At 31.8% G+C, this 21620-nt stretch overlaps 3 protein-coding genes across 14 annotated transcripts; 1 reads left to right on the top strand and 2 right to left on the bottom strand.

The window, feature by feature from the left end:
- The first annotated feature begins 2496 nt into the window (after positions 1 to 2496).
- Positions 2497 to 4263, top strand: LOC114408230 (myb-like protein J). The gene is made up of 2 exons (XM_028371294.1): positions 2497 to 2942; positions 3613 to 4263. The coding sequence occupies exons 1-2, from the start codon at positions 2596 to 2598 to the stop codon at positions 4040 to 4042; spliced, it is 777 nt and encodes a 258-aa protein (XP_028227095.1). The 5' UTR covers positions 2497 to 2595; the 3' UTR covers positions 4043 to 4263.
- Positions 4264 to 5005: 742 nt separating this feature from the next.
- On the bottom strand, positions 5006 to 6353 carry LOC114410166. Its single transcript, XM_028373989.1, has 3 exons — positions 6014 to 6353; positions 5863 to 5926; positions 5006 to 5492 (listed from the first exon to the last, which is right to left on the bottom strand). The coding sequence occupies exons 1-3, from the start codon at positions 6290 to 6292 to the stop codon at positions 5323 to 5325; spliced, it is 513 nt and encodes a 170-aa protein (XP_028229790.1). The 5' UTR covers positions 6293 to 6353; the 3' UTR covers positions 5006 to 5322.
- Positions 6354 to 7321: 968 nt separating this feature from the next.
- On the bottom strand, positions 7322 to 12076 carry LOC114410165 (potassium transporter 2-like). 12 transcript variants are annotated; one of them, XM_028373988.1, is made up of 10 exons: positions 11772 to 12076; positions 11316 to 11428; positions 10927 to 11158; positions 10600 to 10842; positions 10460 to 10513; positions 9971 to 10231; positions 9511 to 9563; positions 9277 to 9394; positions 8843 to 9097; positions 7322 to 8611 (listed from the first exon to the last, which is right to left on the bottom strand). In XM_028373988.1, the coding sequence occupies exons 2-10, from the start codon at positions 11352 to 11354 to the stop codon at positions 7494 to 7496; spliced, it is 2373 nt and encodes a 790-aa protein (XP_028229789.1). In that variant the 5' UTR covers positions 11355 to 11428; positions 11772 to 12076; the 3' UTR covers positions 7322 to 7493. The 12 variants fall into 12 exon arrangements, with proteins under 12 accessions (XP_028229789.1, XP_028229779.1, XP_028229778.1 ...); XM_028373978.1 differs by having other exon boundaries at positions 7494 to 8611; positions 11752 to 12076; XM_028373977.1 differs by having other exon boundaries at positions 7494 to 8611; positions 11316 to 11423.
- Between the last annotated feature and the right edge of the window lie 9544 nt (positions 12077 to 21620).

Here is a 21620-nt window from a genome sequence, read left to right as displayed (position 1 = left end):
CCTGGAAGGTGATCTTTTGATAGTTAGGAGGTTAATGAATAGTGTATAAGGATAGATAAAACTTAAAGTGAGAACATTTTTCATACTAGGTGCATCGTCATGGAAAAAATATGTTCTTTGATTATTGTTGGGGGTAGTTGCACCAATATGGCTAGTCAAAGATTGATTAAAAAATTTGCTTTCAAAACTTTCCCTCTCCCTAGGCTTTACAAGCTACAATGGTTGAGTGAAAATGGGGAACTAGTTGTATATAGACAAGTTTTGATATACTTCTTCATTGAAAAATATGTTGATGAGAGACTTTTTGATGTAGTCCCTATGAAAACTAACCATCTTACTTGGAAGGCCTTAAGAGTATGATAATGATGTCACAAATAAATTTTCATTTGTACTTAAAGAAAAAAAGGAGACCCTCACACTTGTCTCCATGTGAGGTTTGTAGGGATCAAAATAAAAATGAGAATGAAAAGAGAACAAGAGAAAAAGATCAAACCACTTGTAATTTAAACATGTATTTTAAGTTTGATTTTACTCAAATATTATATATATCGTTTGATTTTCATTCAACGGTTATAATTAATCTGCTATGAGAATGTGTATTTTTTGAGTTATTGGATGAAGGACGAACGACTGGTATTTAAAGTTTCATTTATTAAAATAATATATAAGTCATTTGATATTTTTTTTTCCAACGGTTTTAATTGACGGACCACGTGAATGTGTTTGAAGAGAACTTTGGTCACTTTTTCGCGACCTTTCACACCTGGTGTTCTAGAATATTTAGCGATTAAAGAGATACACTATCTGTTAAAATTTGCATTCAGCTAACATGATAATAATTGACTTTTATCTGAGTTTTTCAGTACATCAGATAGACCAGCAAAAATACTAATGTAAAAGACTCTTCTATAATAAGACATACTAATGGGTGTATAGGAGTAATTTTTACCAAGGATTGAAAGAGGACACATTATGTTGTACGCAATCAAAGTAAATTTCCTGCTTAATGGAATAAAAGATATATTCATATCAATTTAAAATGCCTATTAAGAGAACCTTAACCTCAATTTGCTCTAGTATCATGTTTAGGTGATGGGTTGTACTTATGGAATTCATTCTGGAGTTCAGGAGCTCAGAACATGATAACGAAATAATAGAAGTAATGGGGTGAGGACGAATAAACATATGCACAACAAATTAATTTTGTAGAGAAGCTTGAACCATGAAAAGCATGTGAAGCTGTGGTGGGTATGCAATTTAACTATTTGTTTTATTAATGAATCATAGATGTTATTGTTTAGCGGTTGATCATAATAGTAGCAGTAATTTAAAAATTGCATTGCCGTTGCGTTATTCCTATTAATTACTTTTAATCTTTTTTTCTGCATGAAATTTTCTTTTACCATTTTTCTTAGCCAGGCAGAAAGCTATATCCAAACTATTAAATTCATATATACATTGTGATTTATTCTTAGTACATCAAAATCAATTCATATATATCAGCATTTCACTGTATAATAATTAATATGTTGATTTTCCAATATTTTTAAATCAATTCATCTTCTAATCAATACTAACAAAATCATTATAATTTTTTTTACAAAGAATCAGAAAAATGTTATTGCCGTTCAGAATAACAACGGTTAAAGGAAGATAAAAAAAGTTAATAGAGATTCAGATAATCGATATGAAAAAGACAACATCATCGAAATAAACTACTGGAGAAATTCGGGTAACCGATGAAGAGAGATAGTAGTATCATCCAAATAAACCATTGCGGAAACTCTGGTAACTGATGCATAGAAAACATCGTTGAAAGGAATGGATGTATAAATGAATCATGGAACGTTTCATGGTTCAACCAATTTCGCTCTTTGCTGTTGAAAATAAAATATTCCACGTGCAATAGTAAGTCAATTTTCATATATTTACTCTTTTTTTAGACGAATAAAACTCAGTTCAGTGATTCTTTCAATTTAAAAAATATTAGTTTTGGTCTATTGATTGAGAAGTCTTTAGTAAAAACCAGAAAAACTCTAATCAAACCATTATTTTTCTAAGTCTTTAGAATCTGTCGGATTCATATATTATTAGATGATTTAAAGGGAAGATATTTTTTTTCTAGTCACATATATCTTTCAATCTAATGAGTTAAAGACTAATCTTTTTTCTTATTTTTTGTTTGTGACTGTTATTAATCCCAAAGATTTTCGCATTTGATAGCGCTAAATAAATCGTTCCCACATACATTGTGTGAGTGCAAGATTGTCAACCCATTTGGTTAATTCAAGATGTTTTAGTTAAATTAATATATATTTTTTAAAAAAAATCTTAAACTAACATCTTTAATATATATTGGTTAAATTTAATGAAAGTGAGCTCATAAACCTTGATTATCTAATCTCTATGTGTGATGATACAATGAGATCTTCTCTAGATATTTAGGTAAATGTAACCGTCGAATTCTATAAAAAAAGACAGTAATAGTTTCATCTTTCAACACATAGTCCAAGCATAGTTTTAGCAACGTTTGTATGATACCTTCCATTCTTCCACCGCTAGCTAGTTTCTTTCTCTCTCTACCTTTGCTCAACAATGGTGGCTGAAATTATTGATCTTTCAGACTCCCCTCCATCATCACCCAGTTCATCTCATAATACTGCAGCAAGAATTCTCAATTTTGATTCTGTTTCTAATGGAAAAATTCAATTTGAGAAAGTTATTCCTATATCCTTAATGGCTTGCACAAATACCAACCAGCCCCAAAGTACTCTATGGGCAGCTTCAGGACATACCAATGAGCACTCTCAGATTGCTACTGCATTCCAACCCAGTATGCAACAAAGGGTTGCTACAGTACTTGAACCAGTACCTGAATCAATCACATGCATGTTTCCTCATGGAGCTAGACTCAAGGAGCCCTGGACTCACAGAGAACATGAGTTTGTTTCCTTCAAACTTCATTTATTTAGCATTTTCTCATTTTGCATTTCAATTTCCATTACTCTTCTATAATGATGAAGGTTTTAAATTGCGATTGTGATCATAGTTTTCGTTGGGATTCTTAAGATTGTGTAAAACTGCTGATAGATGTGGCTGCAAATACGGTTATAAACACTAGAAAAACCTTAACATTATGGCCGAAATCACGGTCCTAGATCGTTTTTTAAAAACCTTAATCACTTTCAACTTTTTTGATAAAAAGAACATGAGTTTGTGTCCTTCAAACTTCATATATCTAGCATTCTCTCATTTTTCTTATACTATTTAATTGCATTTCAATTCCCATTACACTTCTAATCAATGTTGTAAATTATGGTCGTGATTATAGATTCTTCGTAATTCTTGTGAAAAGCTGTAAACAAATATAACTTCAATAGTTGCAAACACTCAAACCTTAACATTACGGCCGAAATCATGGTCAAAAATGTTTTTTTAAAACCTTAGTTTTAACTTTTTTATTAAAGAAATACTGAAGAAAGAAATTAAATTTTAATAAGTCATTAAGTGGTGCTTGTGTTACTATTTTTTCCTTCTTAAGTATTTATCATTACTTTTTTTTTCATTTTTGTATGACACTAATCTGTACTATACACTACATTTGGATTTTAGGCTATTTTTTGTGGGGCTAATCAAGTATGGAAGAGGTCACTGGAGCAAAATTGCTAGACAGTTTTTGTTGAATAAGACACCACATCAAGTTCAGAGCTATGGTGCTAGCTTCTTCAGGCACCTACCATCTACACACCTACATGATTTTAGGAGAAGGAAGCCAACCTACTCAACATCTAGCCTCATGCCCAAAAACAACAATCTTATGGCTGCATCTGTCTCCATGCCTATGATTGTTAATGAGCTACAACAACAAACTCACATGCTTTTCCCGGAGAATGCTCCTTTCCTTCTGGCCCCATCACATGGAGAAGCAAGTAGCAGCAACAACACCACCATGTATGGGTTCCAGATGCAAACAGGTGGTGCAAGAACATCCATGAATGCTAGTGCTAATGGAGAAGTTGATTTGGAACTGCGTTTGGGTTGATGCCAGTGAGACTCAAATTTGTATATGATGATGATGGATAAATTAATATATAGTTAGCTAGCTATAGATGGGATTAATTGTGTCACCATTATGTGCCTTTATTTCGTAACTTTTTTTTTTGGTTGTCGTTTATTTATAAATGTTATCAAAGTTATGTGTCTTCCTTTTCATGAAATTTGCCTTTTATGAAATAAAACTACTGATGTCAATGTTTCCTTTTTCCTTATATTTTCTTCAGCAATCACGTCTTTTATTGCAAAAGGCCAACATGATATTCTCTTTCCTGTACGTATCTCTTTTGATTTAGTTTGAGTATATAATTTTACTGCTGTTGAACCACTATATATATATATATACCTAGTGTTTTAGTACAAAAAGGAACGAGGTTCCATTATAGAATCCAAATTATTTAAAATAGTTAATGTTAAGTGTAGATCATAATATTATTTGAGAGAATATTTTTTTTTCATTTGTAGGAAATCAAACTTAAGAATAAGAGAGTTTATAACAACTCAGTCAAATTTCTCAATCAACTAAGTTAGATTGTTTAAAATAGAAAATTTAGGGTCAAATAACTGATTGCAATGTGTGAAAATCAGACTGTAGTTCATGAAAATTGATAATATATGTTTGTGACTAGCGGTTATAAATTGTTGGTAAATGAAAAACCCTGCCAATAACTAAATGCACAAAATATGTGTCGATTTCTAACTGACAGAAAAAGAATTGATACTGAATACAAGAAATTGCTAGTAAATGCACGATTTCTAGCGTTTCCTGATCACCACAAAATGTGCAAGATGCATTTGTCAAGTTGCGTTTGGCTGCATATCAGTGAGGCAATAAAAAATGCGGGTCTGGTACCTTTTTATTTCTCTTTCCACTTACGCAAACAAACAATCTCAATTTCTCATTTCTCACCTATTTCTTATTTTTCCGCCATTTACATTTTCCCAAACAAAGTGTTAAAAGCCACTCACTAACACATGCGTGTGGCTGTTTGAATAAAATACACTTTCCATGAGGCAATAATACTCTTTGTTTTGCTACGATGATAAAGGCTTGAGATAGATAAATGATTGTATGGTTGAAATTGCTATAGTTCATTTAACCAACGTGGAAACTACAATTAATTCTCACTCTTGTATACAAGAATACACACAAGCTGAATATCTAATGTGATAATTGGATGACTAAATAGAATCATTGGGTATAAAGACTATATGAGAAAATGAGTTTTCCCCCCACCATTTCATGCCATGACTCTGGAATGCTGCTCTTTATCTAGAAAACAGTCTTGTAAAGAAGTTCCCTGTGTTGGCCTTCTCTAGACATGCTACATGAACATATCTTCCAAACTTGTCCACTTGCCTTGCCTCTCCCTTAGTGTCCTTCTTGCACACCTTGCATGTTTTGTCAACCCAGCCCTCTTCAACATATGCCCCGTCCACTGCTCAATGGAAAAATAATTTTTCAGTTCTATTGCTAATTAAGACACTGATTCAACTAACCATATTGACCTAAGTGCATCATCAAAAAATGAAAAATGCCAATTGGTGATAGAATTGACAATTGAGTAACCAATGCATTTTTGTCAAATTAACACCAATTGGGTCAAGAAGGACATGAAATTCTCCTTCCATTATTAGCAGAGAAAAAAGAACATTTTGTATAGAATAATTTCATTAGCCAAAGAAGAAAATGAAGATTAAAGAATGTTGGCTACTTAAAAGGAGACTAATCAAGGAACAGACTAATGTCTCATTTGTTTAGAAGGTAAAAGTATATATTGCTATTATACAAGAATAACTATTTTGAACCTTCAACGTAAGATTTGAAAAAATCCTTGTATGTACCACCAATTTTCCTTCTAAGAGCTCCATACTGCATTAAAAAAAATTAGTTAGCAGGATTATTAAGAAAATATTTACTAAATAAACAATATGAGTAGGAAGAATACAATATATATACCTGTTCCCTACTCATTCTTTCTCCTGATTTTGTGGCTTCTCTAGCCTCTTCTATAAGCTGAGCATCCTCAGCGGATCTCACTTGAGAAAAATCAAGAGCTTCAGTCACACTGCTGAACAAAGATTGCTTTTTCTTCTCTTCTTGCTTCTCTTGTTTTGCTGAAACTCTGAATTTCATGCTTCTATTGACCCTTCTGTGATTGGTGGTGTCATGTATAAGTCCTGAGTTTGAAGAGAAACCGCTGTAAGAAGGGGTCAGTGGCAGAGTCCCAAGTCCCATTTTAGCTATCTCTTGGTACTCAGCACCTTGCTTCTCTACTATGCTCCTAATGTTATATGTATGTGTATTCAGGTGTGCTTTCCTTAAGTTTTGGAGCCACAAAATTGTAGCCACACGTGGCTGTCAAATTTGTCCACAGCACTGGCCACTCACAAAACCTGGTGGTTAATAGAGGACTATGCGGCACCTTAGGGAACTCATAAAACGAGAGGATCTCTGTTATCTTCCACTTTGTGCCACGTGATCATTTGATTCATGTTTATTATTATTGACTTAAATATCTTGCATAAAGACCAAGTAGGATACAGGATGGAGTACTAATATTTGCGTGGCACTTTTTAATGAATTTTAGACAACTACTATTATATATTTCCATAACATCCAATTTGTATGTAAAATTTTAATGTGTGCGCCATTTTACATTATTATGTATTATTTAAGGTTTTCCTTTACTAAGGCCACACACAAATAATGGAATATTTCGGTACATGACGCACGGTAAAAGGAGAAGGAAGAGAAGAAAAAATAGTGTATTTGATTTTCTGTTAATAAAATATTAACAATTAAGATATAAAACAATAACACATGTTTTTACATTCAATTGTTTTTTTTTTTTCAGATTACGCCAATTAACACTGGGCGGGTGTAATTTGATTTCTTTAATTGCAAATGCTGTTATTAATGGATATTTTCTTATTCTCAAACATAATTATGTCCTATATATGGTTGGACAAACGATTCCGTTTGTTCACATCTATTCTTTCCCTTAATATTACTCCACGCGTAAGTAGGATGTTTTTGGTGGAATTTCTATTCATGGAGATGATCTTTGTTCGTAGTTTTATAAATTAAAAAGTAAGAGAAATTACAAGTTTATAGCTGTTACTATGCCTCCTAATCTGACAATTTGGAAAACATCTTACGAGTAGCATCAAGGACAGGGAATGGTAACATACATCTATATAAGCCTTCTGTCATGCACTCAAGCATCCTAATTTTATATAAATTACCCTCAAAAAGGAAAAGGAAAAGAAGAAAAAAGAAAACATTCTATATAATTTACGTTAAATTTTAAGGGTAGAGTCACTCCCACAGTCTCATTCACAAAATCCTTTGGAAACTGCACACTGCTATGGCATTGAAGCCTATGTCTCTATATGAAAAACACAACAAAAAAGAAGCTGATTACAAGTTAGATATTCTACACAATATAGACCATGCCAACCTCCAAAAGAGAAACTGGGGGAACCTTAAGTGCCACATCAGGGCCTCTACAATTCCTTCTCAAGAAATTGTAGCCATAGTTAAGTGCCAATTTCTTTAGTACAGATGAGCCTTGCTTTGCTCTTACATGAGAATGTCCAAGAATGAAGGCAATCCCAGCTTCTTGTGCAGCATAAAGATCTTCTAACTCTTCCTGCATTTGCACTCCTGCCTCAGACCTTGCATCACTCTCAGGCTCATCATCAATTGCAAACCTCACTCTCCTCTCAGTCACAACCGGTTCCATCTCAATAACATCAGTCACACTTTGTACAGAGGGGAAACCAACAGATACACTTGCTTGCTGCATACTCTCCCCACCACTTTCATATCCTGGTTGGATAGTGAAACCAGTTGTTCCAATTACGGTTAATCTGTAACTTGATGATTCATTGGAGTTTGAGGCATCATCGTCAATGCTCATGCTACTCCTCCTAGATCGGTACCAATCATATTGGATGAAATCAGCAAGCCTTGCTACTAGTTCAGACTCAAAGGAATCAATATCTTGATGCACATCGCGATATCCATATCTGACTATGCACCGGTAGGACCGATGAGCAGGTGGTCCTACACGGCCTACTAGATACCTCTCAGCAGCAGGGACGTGAGGGACAGGCACTGATTTCACACAAACAAAAACAAGGATGCGGTGATATGCAGGAAGGTTGGTGACAAAGCGGGAGAAGTTTGCAGGGATGCCAGTGGTGAGGTCAGTGAACACTAGGCCTATTCCAGGGACTCTAGCAATTCCCAAGCTTGGACCCAAGGCAAGAAGCCAATCTAGTGATACCTTGTTGTGAAGGTCATATTCATATTTTCTGATGGTTGCATAGTGCCAAAGGTACATTATAATCATGAGGAATAGGGCCAGCAGAATAGGTAACCAGGCACCCTCACAAAATTTTGTCAGTGAAGCTGAGAAATACAGCAGCTCAATAAAGCCAAAGAACAACAGGAAGCAAAGGGCTATAATAGGGGGTTTATGCCAACAAACTACGATTACTAAGGAAGTAAGGCATGTTGTCACCAGCATCACGGTCATCACTGCTAACCCTGCACCAAAAAAAGATTTATTTATTTGTCTTAACACCAACATATCTTCTATCTCCAATTCACCTAGCTGAGGCTTTATATTAAGAAAGTAAATGTAATGTTGAGTCAACAATAAGTTGGGTAAACCCAAAAGATCTAGCATAAAAAACAATGATAGTGCAAATAACACTTCAAGCTTTAACAAAGGCAAAAACCATGATTCAGTTAATCATGCATAAATGTACAAGTTACCTGAAGCATTTCCCATGTGTTTTGTGTCCCTAAATCCAATGGTCACAGCAATGCAGAGGATCATGAGTAACCAATTAATTTCAGGGATGTAGACCTGACCATGTATCTTGTCAGATGTATGAACAACCTTAACTCTTGGGAAGCAACCCAGAGATTGGCTCTGGTTTATGATAGAAAATGTTCCACTGATGATTGCTTGGCTTCCCACAACAGAAGCTAGAATAGCTAAGATAAGCACCGGCCACCTCACACTTTCTGCAGCCGAAAAGTTGCATGATGTTTTCTATAATATGCTATCATACAGGCAAGAAAATTCATATACATTCAGGAAACTAATAAAGGCACTAGATATGTTCGTATTTACTACCACCACATTGCCAGGAAATTTTTTCCAGCTAGTAAGTAAATGTCAAATGAGCTGGGATAATGAATACCTGGAACTGAGACATAGAAACTTATTTGGAGTTCGGAATCATGATGATGTGACAAATAAGCAGCTTGACCCATATATGCCAATATAAGCGCAGGATACACCAGAAAGGTGAATGCAATCTGCACATGACAAATTGTTAGAAGATCTTTCGTGTTTAAATGACCTTTCCCAGGCCCATTAGAGCTTGTCAATATTCCAGAAAAATATAGGAAAATAGAAAATGAAATTAACCAACCTGAATGGCCATATATGAGAAATGGCCAAGATCAGCAAACATAGCTTCTGAGCCTGCACACAAGGTCAACACAAGAAGTCATTCATACGGTAAACAACATCATGTTGAAGCAACCATAGATATCTTCAATGCTCCAATAGAAACTGAAATATATTGGGGGCAAAATCTCTTGGTTATAGTGAAATTTGTTCATGTAGATAACACCATGCTGTTGAATATTTTTAGGGGAATAATAATGTAGTAGCAGATAAAAATAAAAATTGACTCAAAGTAAGTGTGCACATAGAACTTAATCTATGTCCTAATTATATCGAAGTTTTGACTTGGAGCTTGCAGGAGAGATAACTACACAACATGTGTTTTTTTAGAAAAGCACAGGTTGGGATTTAACGAATATGTTATGTAGGAGTACAGTGCAAGAGATAAGATTTAACCATATATATGAATTTTCTATGTTTACCTGTTATGCACAGTAATATTCCACCCAAAGACATCCATCCACTTATCCTTGTCTTCTTCAAGAACTTGAACATATAATATGGTGAAAGAGCTTTATATACATGTGGATTCCATTTGAATATATTATATAAACCAAGTGTGCTGATGCACAACAGCCATGCCAACACAATTGGAGCAAAAAGGAATCCCACCCTATGTGTACCATAGTGTTGCAGTGCAAACAAACACACCAGTATGAAGCAAGTGATGGGAATCACAGCATCTGCAAACACAGATCAATTGGTTCAAAAAATAAAACAAGGAACAAATCCAGCAAACTAACCATTTCAACTAATATGATAAGCTATGAATGAACTCTTTCATCATTGAATTCTAAAATGATACATATTACTTTAAATTTTTTCTCAGTTATCTTCATGTGACTATCAAACAAATTATTTTTTCATTTAATTGGAATTGAAAGATGGAGAATGCCATAAGTGAAACTTACACTGGTGGTGTTTCTTGGACATAGATACCTCAAGACCAGATACTGCCGAGAAAACTACACAAATGGATGGCTAGTCAACAAATTGATGAGATATTATTTGGAAAAAAAACACAGTTAAGATTAATCCAGTGGAATCTTACCAGAAATAGCTGGGGTAAGTAGTCCATCCCCTATTACCATACAAGTGCCAAGTAGAACCACAATTAGGAGAGCTGTATGCAAGCCCTTATATTTCTCAAGCACCATCTTCACTTTAGAAGTATCTTTCTCCGGAGCCTCCTCCATCTTATATGTAGAGAGCGCTTCATCCGCATGTTGTCGATTTGGAAGGAGACTAACTTTAGCATGCCTACAGATCAAGGAATATAGAGCAAAAGTACCTCCTGCAGAACCACACAAGAAAAAACCATCAACAAGAGCAGAAGCAGCATATTAGCTTCCTTCATTTTACTCATTCAAATGCTTACCCTCTCCATTATCATCAGCTCGAAGAACCACAAAAACGTACTTGAAGAGCGGCACCAGTGTCAGAGTCCAGAAGACAAAAGAAAGGGCACCAAAAATCTCTTCATTGGTCTCTGAATGTTCAATATCTTCAGCAAATGTGCTGGTGTAAACATACAATGGAGAAATGCTCAAGTCCCCATATACCACACCAAGGCTTTGGTAGGCCAAGAGCAGAATTGTCTTCCAAGAGTCCTGAAATGCAATTTAGCTTCTTACACCTTAATCATTCATTCTAAACTAAAATTTTACCAACCCCTTATCAGCCAATGAAGAAGCCACATCTAGGTACCACCATATATATATTTCAAAGTTTTCTTTTTGCAATGGTTTTCCAAGTTAATGCACTAACCTTTGAGGTGTCCCAACACTTGCTGGATTCAAGATCCATTAGCCTCACTCACTTGTGAATGTTCTCCACTCGGAGAGTGTCAGCTTAAGCACACTTGTAGCTGCAGATCTGCACTGAGGAACAGCACCGAATTTGTTACACAAACCAAAGGAACATGCACACTGTAACAATACAAGAATAAAGGAATCTCAGACCAGCAATTACAGCCACCCATCTTGGGTGCCCACAATCAGAGGTGATTAGAAGAAGGAAGACATTCACTCACTTTTGGATAAACACTCACATGACATCCATATCACTGTCAAATCTTCTTGAAAAGTGGACACACAATTTTTTATTTCCTCAAAAAATCAGTATTCCTAAGGTGATACTTTTTCATTAAATCACAATTTGATTTCATATAATATATTCAAAGGGAAGAGATTAAAAAAATAACATTGAGGAGAAAGAATTCACAAGTTGTGTTAATCAGACACACTAGAGCAAGAACCACCCAGGCAAAGAAAGAAGCAAGTACATCTCATCCATCCTACAAATAATCATTCAAAGAACCTGTTGTATAACAAATGATCACATGCCACCATTTGATCATAATCTGGCTGCTTGCTTCTTCATTTAATTTTACCTTCCAGACATTTATTTTTATTTGGTCTAGACCATAGAGAGGTGTAAGTAAGGTAATAAAAACAAAGGCTTCACTGTTTGTTTGTTGGTAGGTCCAAAACGAATAATTAAACCTTAGAGGGAAAGGAAGCACCTTAGGAAATTAAATGTGTATTAGAACTTATAAGAGAGAGTTGGGACAATGATGGGGATGAAGACAGAACAAAAAGAAGCTAATTTCACGGTACAGTTATTATCACGGGCTGAAATACCAGTGCTGTCGCGTTAAATTTAATATTTTGTGTCATTTTTATTGTGCTAAAATTAATATATTTTATATTTTAATGGATGTAAAAATTAATTAAAGATAAATTATTATTTTTTAATTTAATATATTTTTATTATGTTATTATATTTTTGTTGTGTTAAATTTAATATATTATAATGATTTTTCTTATTATACATTGTAACTACATAATAATAGAACTACTTATAAAATAAATTATTAAAAATTAATCACTAAATTGCAATGTGAATTTGGATATTTTAAATGGGAATAAAAGGAGTGTATTTTTTATGTTTCTACTATTTATCATTATTGATAATAAAAATTGTAAATAAATAATATAATTGTATGTATATTTTTTCTAACTCAATAAATTTTATCAGAAGTATCCTATATCACTTTCCAAAAAATTGTTTCTTTATTGTTAATTTATTTAATTCTTGATACTTCTTTTTGTTTTTTATATTTAAAAACCTCATTTTTTCACATACTTTTAACAAAATAGCATAAATTACTAAATTAGTTTAGGACACATGAAACCCTTGAAATTTGAGCATGATTAATGTTTTAAAGAATAATATAGGATCGTGAGATGTTTTATAATCTTTCATGTTCAATTCATATTTTAATTATCATTTTTTATAAGTTTGTTAGATGTGTTGTAAAATATTTATTGATTATTGATTAGTATTATATTTATTTTTAATTTAGATACATGATTCTTCTTATATGCTTAGATATATTACCTCAAACTAACAAGATAACATAGGAATTCAAATTCAAATGCAATAAGATAGCATATGTTAATGTTAATGCGCAATTTAAATTTAACTATAATGTCAATGTGACAGTTGTGTGAACTTAAATAAGTGGATATTACATGTAAGGTATTACAATTTTTCAAATAAGATAAGTAATTCAAATCAACAACCAATTCTTTTATTTTATTTATCTTCTATATTCTTTTTTCCTTTTTCTAATTACAAAACTTTTACATTAATTGTTTTCACATTTATAATATAACATAGCGTTATCAAAACTTATATGATATGACACATGCATGATCTTCGTTTTCTTTTTCTTTGATATGTAAAAGCAAACCAAAGTATTAGAAAAAAATTACAAACTACCTTTAAAAAAAACTACAACCTATGTAAACCAAAAAGTAAATAAATAAATTAAAACAATCCCTAGTAAATGTTAGTAATCAAATACTGGTATGAGAAATTTTCAGGTGGACATATATAAAATCAAAATCAGTTTTAAAACTAACAAATATCTAAAATTAAATTAATTCTTAATTTCTTTAAATGAGCAGTTTAACAAAAAAGAGTTCTATTAAAAAATACAAAAAAACAAAAATGGGTAATTTTAAAATTCACAAATATATCTATAAAATGGGTTTTAAATTAAAAATGACAAATTTTAAAAATCCATTTATTATTAGTTGGTAGATTTAAAAAATTATAATGAAGTTAGAGATTAAAAAGAATTAGTTATTTGCAACTTTGATTTAGGAGAAGTTTTAAAATAGACAATTATGTTACCATGATGGTACATACATTAAAAAATGACTAGTTTTAAAATCAAAATGAATTTTAAAATCAAGTAATAACAAAATGAAAACAAAATAAAAAATAGACATTTTTAAATTTGGTTTAGTAGAGATGATTATGTATATGTATGCTAGAGAGAGATGGTTGTACATTGTCAAAAGAAAAATATAACGACAATAAGAAAATAGATAAAAATAATTACATAAGAAGAATATTAACATAAATTAGAGATTATTTGTCTTACCATCAAGACAGATAGTGAGAAAAAAGATGGGGAACCACTGAACTACCAATTACCAATTCCTTTCCCTTTGTTGTGATAATTTCTTTTGCTTAATAGCATTAGCACCAAATATTTTTTCTTGAAAACCATAAAAAATTGTAAAGATAATATTTATACACATTGCTTTGCAATCCTCCTCGGTGTTCCTATATTGGGACTCCAAGTTGTTCATTTATTCGCCGCCGCATTCTTCCTTTGTCATCGTCATTCCGTCACGTTGTGCCAAAACTTGTTCCAAATTATAGTATAGAGCATTTGTTGTTTCGTTCATAAAAAAAATTAAGTAGTTATTGTATTTTAAAGAAAGTAAATAAATTACATAAAGTGAGTGCGGGCATGAATCATTTATATAACATAGATGGTTAGATGAATAGAAAAAAATATAAATTTTAAAAGATAAAATATTTCTTATAAAAATGAAAATTAAAAAATGATTACTAAAAGAGATATCCTTTTTATATATTGCTATAGATGAATGGATACATAAAATCAAATAATATTGCCAACAGGAAGAAAGAAAAACAAGAATAGAATGAACCAACCGTCTCCATGATGTTGACAGAAGGCATAATCACGCGATTTAGTGACAGTTAATTACAAATTCACTAGTCCCAAGTGCATACCCCAAATGAAGTCAATTTGGAGGATCAGTTATCATTTTTTTTTATTTCCCCTCCCTTCTTCTCCCTCACATAATTTATAGTACACCACTACTGTTTTCTTCATGTTGGGTTTTTATGTCATTTTATTTATTAATACTACACACTAATGACTAATCATCGTTTGGTATCCATAACCAACCAAACTTTCATAGTTCCCCACCCACTTAACCTTTGAAATTCTCTTTAGTCCGTTACTAGTTAAAGCAGCCAGACAAGTGGACGAACCATTCAAAGAGTTAGGAAAAATTAGGCTATCCATAGATAAATAAATACCAACAAGTAGTTGATTGGTGACGGATTTAGGTTTTTAATGCTATCTTTGGTCTTTGGATTAAAGCTTGAAAAGTATTTGTACAAACTCTAATTTATAATAACGAATTTTAGTACAGTAAATAAAGACCGAAAATTTATTGTTTTCAAGGTAAAAAATACTTTTGGATTCTCTGAACTTTAATTTAAGTATACATCAAATAAGAACTTGTTTGATTTGTAATTGAAAAATTATATGTTCGAGGCAAAAGTAATTTTGTCAATGAATCATCAGAATCCTTAATTTTGTATTTATTTTATTTTTATTTATTTGATTTGTATTGAAACGCTCAATATTTTCAACGGCAAATTAAACATACATTATATTATCAAAATTTCAATCATGTGTTTTGTGTATGGAGAATACCACCTTTGAGTACCTCTCTCAAAGGAGATTAATATCTGTAAATGACTAAGAATACTCTTTGCAACTATAAGAAAAAAAAATTAAAAAAAAAAGAAGAAGAAGCAAATAGAGTAGAATTTCTGCCTAGGAAATAATATCTGGAAAATGATGGAATGGACCATAATGCCGCACTAAGCATAATGGACTAATTAAAAAGCAAGGGCATGTGCATGACTATAAATGCCATTTTGAAAGGACCATAATACCTGAACAAGTGAACGTGCTTCTCACTTCCTCCACCACTCCAAGTCCCAGCTTTCCACAATTCCTTTATGTGGATATATAGCTCTATATACGCTTTGTGAGGAGAAGCACTTTGCCCTTTTTGGCATTCACCCAAATCAAACTTTTTGACCGTGAAAGGCTTGTTTCAATCACGTCAAGATGGGATCCCGCATCGTCCCAAAAGTCGTAAAGTTGTGCTTGTGAAAATCACTACTTCACTCAACACGTTCTGTGAAGTGTGTGAAAATGAGTTATGAATCTATCCCATATTTATATCATGGTGGGCTGCATGTGTCACGTGGGAATTCTGAGAGGTAGATCCTAATTATTTTGTTGCAGTGAAACCGGGTCGCACATTCTAATATGGAGTTAATTAAGTTTTTAGATTTTAAATTATGAAGATTTTTAATTTTTTATCCTTAAATTGTTTTTTAAAAAAGATTGATCCCTAAATAATTTTTTGTTATTATAAATAATCTTTATCATTAATAATCTTTGTTAAGTATTGAGTTGTTTATTTAAGTGACTATGAATACACCACAGATTGTAGATGAGAAAAATGAATTGTTATCCCGAGGCGCAAATATTTTCATGAGTTGTTGTTGCACCAAAAATTCAAAATCTCATAATTTGAGGACTAAAAACTTAATTAACTTTTCTAATATGATATCAAAACATATTCTAACGATACATTATTAGGTTTAGTGTCATTTGCTATCGAATTATTAGTGGACCATTCAAAAATGTTCATTCCTATAAATTTCATGGGACGTAAAGAAGTGTATTGGAGATCTACATTAACTATTAGTGGACCATTCAAAAATGTTCATTCCTATAATATATAAATGAAAGATAATTTTTTTAGGAACAGCTTTTATAGGTCTGAGTTAGGGCAATAAATCATGCTCAATCCATCATGAAGGAAAGCCTCACTCTCACTTTAGCTTACTTGTGTGCATATTTGATGGCACTTCAGGCAAACAGATATAGATACATCCAATTCCGAATGCATAGAGGGTTTTTGTTTTTCTTTTTCTTTTTCTTTTTTAAGGTTGAGGGATGAGACAGTGGTAAAGACAGAATTATGTTTCAGATTAAATGAACAAGAGTGGAGATGAGGGCCGTTAAATTTGTGTACCAACCGACAGTGACGAATGTCGCTAAATAAACAATGTGGAGAAAACAAAAATTACTATTATTTTTTTGGGATTGTAGAGAGTGTAGAACGTGCGTAGAATCAGAGGAGGGGTATACATTCCCTTTGATAAGGTTGCTCGCCATGCTGTAACCTTCCATAATCACAAGGTTCTGTACAACTTGTGATGAAATGTTTTGGTTTATATGTCACCGTAATTAAGTTAAAAATTCAACTGCATAATAAACATATAGCCCAAGAGAAAGAAGAATGTTTTTCATACTTTTTTCACTCTCACATTTTCCTACAATGCCCTGTTATAAAGAGAGAGGATATCAATGTTTCCTTTCTTATCATAAAAGGGGAAGTTTGGAAATAATTAAAAAATAAGAGAATAAAAATAGTGGCTCTCCAAAAATAAATATCTTTTTATCTATAAGCTAAATCCAAAAATAAAATCTAAATTGGCTTTATAGCAAAAATTACAAAAGGGACACACTAGCCCCTCAAAGAAATGACATGGACATAGTCCTTAATAAACTACACTATATGTCACATTCGTCTCTCAAGTGAGTTCCAATAATTAACAAAATATCTATAATACTTGACACGTTAAATTGTTTAGTTAGCAAAGATTTATCCAGCGTGAAAATAACAACTAATCAAACGAAAAATATAAGATTGACTTTAGAGAAAGACAAAAGAAAAAAGTCAGGAGGAGAAAATTCGAATTCCTAATAACATTTTTAATAAAATTAACAAATTAATATTTTTTGATTAAAAAAAAAAAACTACTGATCAAAACCACATCACTTTAACTCATAAGGTTTCACCCTTTTAGCTCTCATTGTCCCCCATTTTCATGCATCTCTTCCTTTTGCCCAAGGACTTAGCTTCCAGGGAAGAAAAATGAGAAGTAACATCAACTTTTCTAATATTATATGCATTGGAGTCAGTTAAAACTAGACTGAACTGAACTGTCGTAAACTCTTCAGAACTGCAAATACGATGTGTACACTAAAGAAAACAAAATTATTTTGAACTGAGCTACTGTCCGAACTGCTACAAACTGCCATCGATCGCACCTCCATTAGATTTAGATGAATGCTAAGAGTGCTTAATAGATAAGAAATACTTTGATTAGACCACAAGACAACAAAATCAAGATGTATAGAATTACAATGATGAATGCGAGACATATATAGATGAGCACCAATTGGAAGTTGGATCAGTTCCACCTTTTGTGAATTGTGCTTCAAAATGCAGTTGGACATAAACTAATGTCACCACTTAATCCAATTTGATTATTATTTTGATATAAAATATTAAAACCTTACCTGTAAAAAGGCATCTCATTTACACGGCCAAATTAAGTGTATCTCGGATATATAGTAATATTTGAAGAAAGTGACTCTTCCTCCCTTATGTACATATATAGGACCGTGCAATTGTGGTATAATTTCAACTCTCCTCTTCCATTGTATCAGAGCAAGCGGACATATATAGATCGACTTGCTCAAGATATAGCACATAGTTGGGAAGTGACGGTTCAACAACTGTGATACGAGGATATTGTGCTGGAACACGGTTTGGTTCTGCAGTATTTGGTGGATTTGGAACCAAGCATGATTGATTGATTGAGTGTTGAGGACTACTGGACTAGCCAATTATCATGCAGATGTTACATCTTCATTAATGGAGTGTTTTTTTTTTTTAATAAAAAAAGTGAAACAAAGTAAAAAGAAAATACTATAGTAGTGATAAATATAAAGTATATATGTACATTTAGAGTTATTTTTTAATGTTTCCATTTTCATGAAATACCGGAAGAAAATAACTTAACTTATATTCTCATGTGATGAAGCTGTTAAATGAAAAAAAAAACTATGATTAAACTATTTTTTTGGGGGGAGGGGGTAATTAAGATAATTGAGTAATATTTAAAAGGTTTAAGTTTTGGATTTTAATGATTTTTTTCTTTTTTTTTCTAGATCATAACTTGTTATCCAATAATGTGATCGATCGAGGTGATTTTAGTTTATATGGAAAGCTTAAACAAATATCTATACTTTTCATGAAGAGAAACTCTGATTAGATTAAGTGTAGCTAGATCATAGATAAATTAAGCTTGAAGTTGAAGTTTAGTCCAAACAACCTAGCATAAGTGCAATATTTTGAACTATAAAAATTCGAAACAAATGAGACAGTGCCAAAATTTTAAGGATAATTTTATCTTCAACTTTAAAGTAAATTCAACATGCAAAGTACCCAGGGCAGCCGACACAATTGGCTTTTATAATTTTGAACTATAAAAGCCAATATTTTGTAACAAGTTTTTTTTAATTAGTTTGTAGCATTTGTTGAGATATTACTCTAAGAATTTTCTTTAAAATATAAGTTTTTACCTTTTTAATATTTATTCTTTTTTATCTTTGAACTAGTTATTGGGGTGTATTTAAGTAGCATTTTAAAAGTTTTTCCATAAAAAAAAGTCATGTGCATTTTAAAAGATTGTGTAAGAATGTAATAATTTTTAAGATTTTTTCTTAAAATACTTTTATGGTTAGGATTTTATAGTTTATATTTTAATAAATTTATAAAATATGAATTTATAAAATTTAAAAAGATTTTATGAATTTAAAAGATTTTAAAGAAATTCAAAAATATCATGATCAATGAGAAAAATAACAAATAAATGATAAAGTTTGGATTAAAAAACATATAATCAATACAAATTATAACAATTACCTGGCTCTATATTCTTGTCCTCCAATATAGTATTTTTTTAACATATCTAAAGTCATACTAGTCCTCCATACATTAACATCTTCTCGTCCATGTTCTTTGATCCGGACAATAGGTTCAAAATTTTGATCTTCATTAACCGATAATTCCAAAGATGAAGATCCATTTCAATCATTCGATCCAGGCAATGATTATGGGTTTTATGGAACCTAGCTAGTTTTGGCATTGAGATGAGAAAGTGTAACTCTTTCTACATTTTGTTTACCGAGCACCCAGTAGCATATCATGTAATCAATTTTTTATAGCTTCCACCAAGGGGTGCAACAACTCATTGGTATCCTCCATATTCCAAGATTCATAATTGTTTTTCTCTTTATCTTTTCTTTTGTTATTTTCCTTGTCGTGAACCTCCTATATTGGTAAGCAACTAGTTATTATACAATAGTAATCATCAAACCAAACTAACAATCATAAAAAAAAGAAATTCAATTAAAAAATTAACAGAAAAAATAGCAGGAATAAATAACAGAGGCAAGTATAATAATAATACCAATTCAACGGAATCATCGTACTAATTTACCACAGAACAAAGAAATATATATATATATATATATATGTGTATTAATAATATTTATAGATACAACTAAAAAGTCATACAAAATTCATAAAAATTCAATCAACAAAATAATTTATTGAAAGCTTTATGATTTTGAATACCACAAGATTGTTTTAAAAAAAAAACTTTTAAAATCATTTAAAATTCCAATTAAATGCATCCCCTTAATTTCCCTTGTATTATTTTCCACATAATGTAGGATTCAATTAAACTAGTTATTCTAACATCTTCAAGAAATTATGTGATTTTGGGCTTAGAGATATAAAGGTGTAGTAGAGTTTCAAACCCACACCTTATAAAAGGAAAGTGATTTAAGTTTATCTACATAAATGCCAGCACAAATGATATACACATATTATATACATAGATAATATAAAAAAATAATATAATAAACTTGTGGTAAGCAAGAGTTGGATGAGTTATAATCATAGTTGTGAAAATTGAATCAGTTCAATCAGAAAATGATATTTTGATTGGTCTGGTTTGATTATCATATTGGTTATGTAATTAATTTAGTTCAACCTGATTTATTTTGGTCAAAACCAGTGACCCGAATCAAGTTGACCTAATTTGAGCTAATTGAGCAATTTTCTTTATATAATTCCTGAAACGATGCAGCTATTTGAAATTATTTTCATGGTACCATTTGCATTTTGAAATTTTGAAACCTGTGAGAGGAGCTTGGTTATTCAAATGTTGAATACATTTGTATTCCATATTACTCAATCTAGAATTATGATTTTCAAATTCGATCACTACTTCCATTTCCGATTGCCATGCTCTTTAACTCCTTTGTTGTCGGCTACATCACAACAACACTGTCTCTGGTGGCAGTGGGATGGAGTAAAACACTATCAACGGGCATAATAATACATTCCAATTCATTATTTTAGCTTATAGGGTGCACCAAGTAAAAAGAAGGTGTATTAAGTAGTTGCCTTATGGTTTTCTTGTTAGTTTCGTGTCTTTAGAATTAGAGCTTTGTAGTATTGACGCATTGGGCATATGTCTGGGCATTATTCTGATGTTTTTTGCAGCCCTTTAAGACTAAAAGATTAGGCAGATGCTGTTTCCGGTGAATAAATTGAAAAAAGATTTACAATTAAGAAGATCACTTATACACAAAAATAAAAAGAATGTAGTTTGAGATGATTGAGAGAAAATTCTTTTGGCTAGTTGCAAATTCAAATTATAGAAATAAAGGAATAGAGAATGATGAGAACTTCTAATTAAAAGAGTGGAAAGAATGAAATTAAGTCCCTCTCTTCAAATTATTTAATCTAATTTATGATATAGGAATAATTTTTTTAAAAGGTTAAATTCTAAATAACTCATCTAATATATATCAAAGATAACTCAACTCCTCCTCCCTTAAGTTCATAAGAACCTCCAAAAATATTTAATTACAAAGAATTAAATATGTTTTAAATTTTTATAAAGAATTAATATCTAAAAAATTGTGTCATTTTGTCTCTTATT

This window comes from Glycine soja, chromosome 4 (assembly GCF_004193775.1).
Source record: "Glycine soja cultivar W05 chromosome 4, ASM419377v2, whole genome shotgun sequence".
NCBI classification, from domain to species: domain Eukaryota; kingdom Viridiplantae; phylum Streptophyta; class Magnoliopsida; order Fabales; family Fabaceae; genus Glycine; species Glycine soja.
Note: the sequence above shows the minus strand (reverse complement) of the source record. Positions and strands in the feature narration are given on the sequence as shown.

Bases quoted from the DNA above. Each gene is read 5' to 3' on its own strand.
- LOC114408230 (XM_028371294.1), top strand. From the start codon at position 2,596: ATGGTGGCTGAAATTATTGATCTTTCAGACTCCCCTCCATCATCACCC. The intron at 2,943-3,612 runs GTTTGTTTCCTT...TTTGGATTTTAG, and splicing joins TGGACTCACAGAGAACATGA to GCTATTTTTTGTGGGGCTAA.
- LOC114410166 (XM_028373989.1), bottom strand. From the start codon at position 6,292: ATGGGACTTGGGACTCTGCCACTGACCCCTTCTTACAGCGGTTTCTCT. The intron at 5,927-6,013 runs GTATATATATTG...TTTTTAATGCAG, and splicing joins AAAGAATGAGTAGGGAACAG to TATGGAGCTCTTAGAAGGAA. The intron at 5,493-5,862 runs GTTCAAAATAGT...TCCATTGAGCAG, and splicing joins TTTCAAATCTTACGTTGAAG to TGGACGGGGCATATGTTGAA.
- LOC114410165 (XM_028373988.1), bottom strand. From the start codon at position 11,354: ATGGATCTTGAATCCAGCAAGTGTTGGGACACCTCAAAG. The intron at 10,514-10,599 runs GTAAGATTCCAC...CCATTTGTGTAG, and splicing joins ACTTACCCCAGCTATTTCTG to TTTTCTCGGCAGTATCTGGT. The intron at 9,395-9,510 runs GTTGGTTAATTT...TGTCATGTGCAG, and splicing joins TCTCATATATGGCCATTCAG to ATTGCATTCACCTTTCTGGT.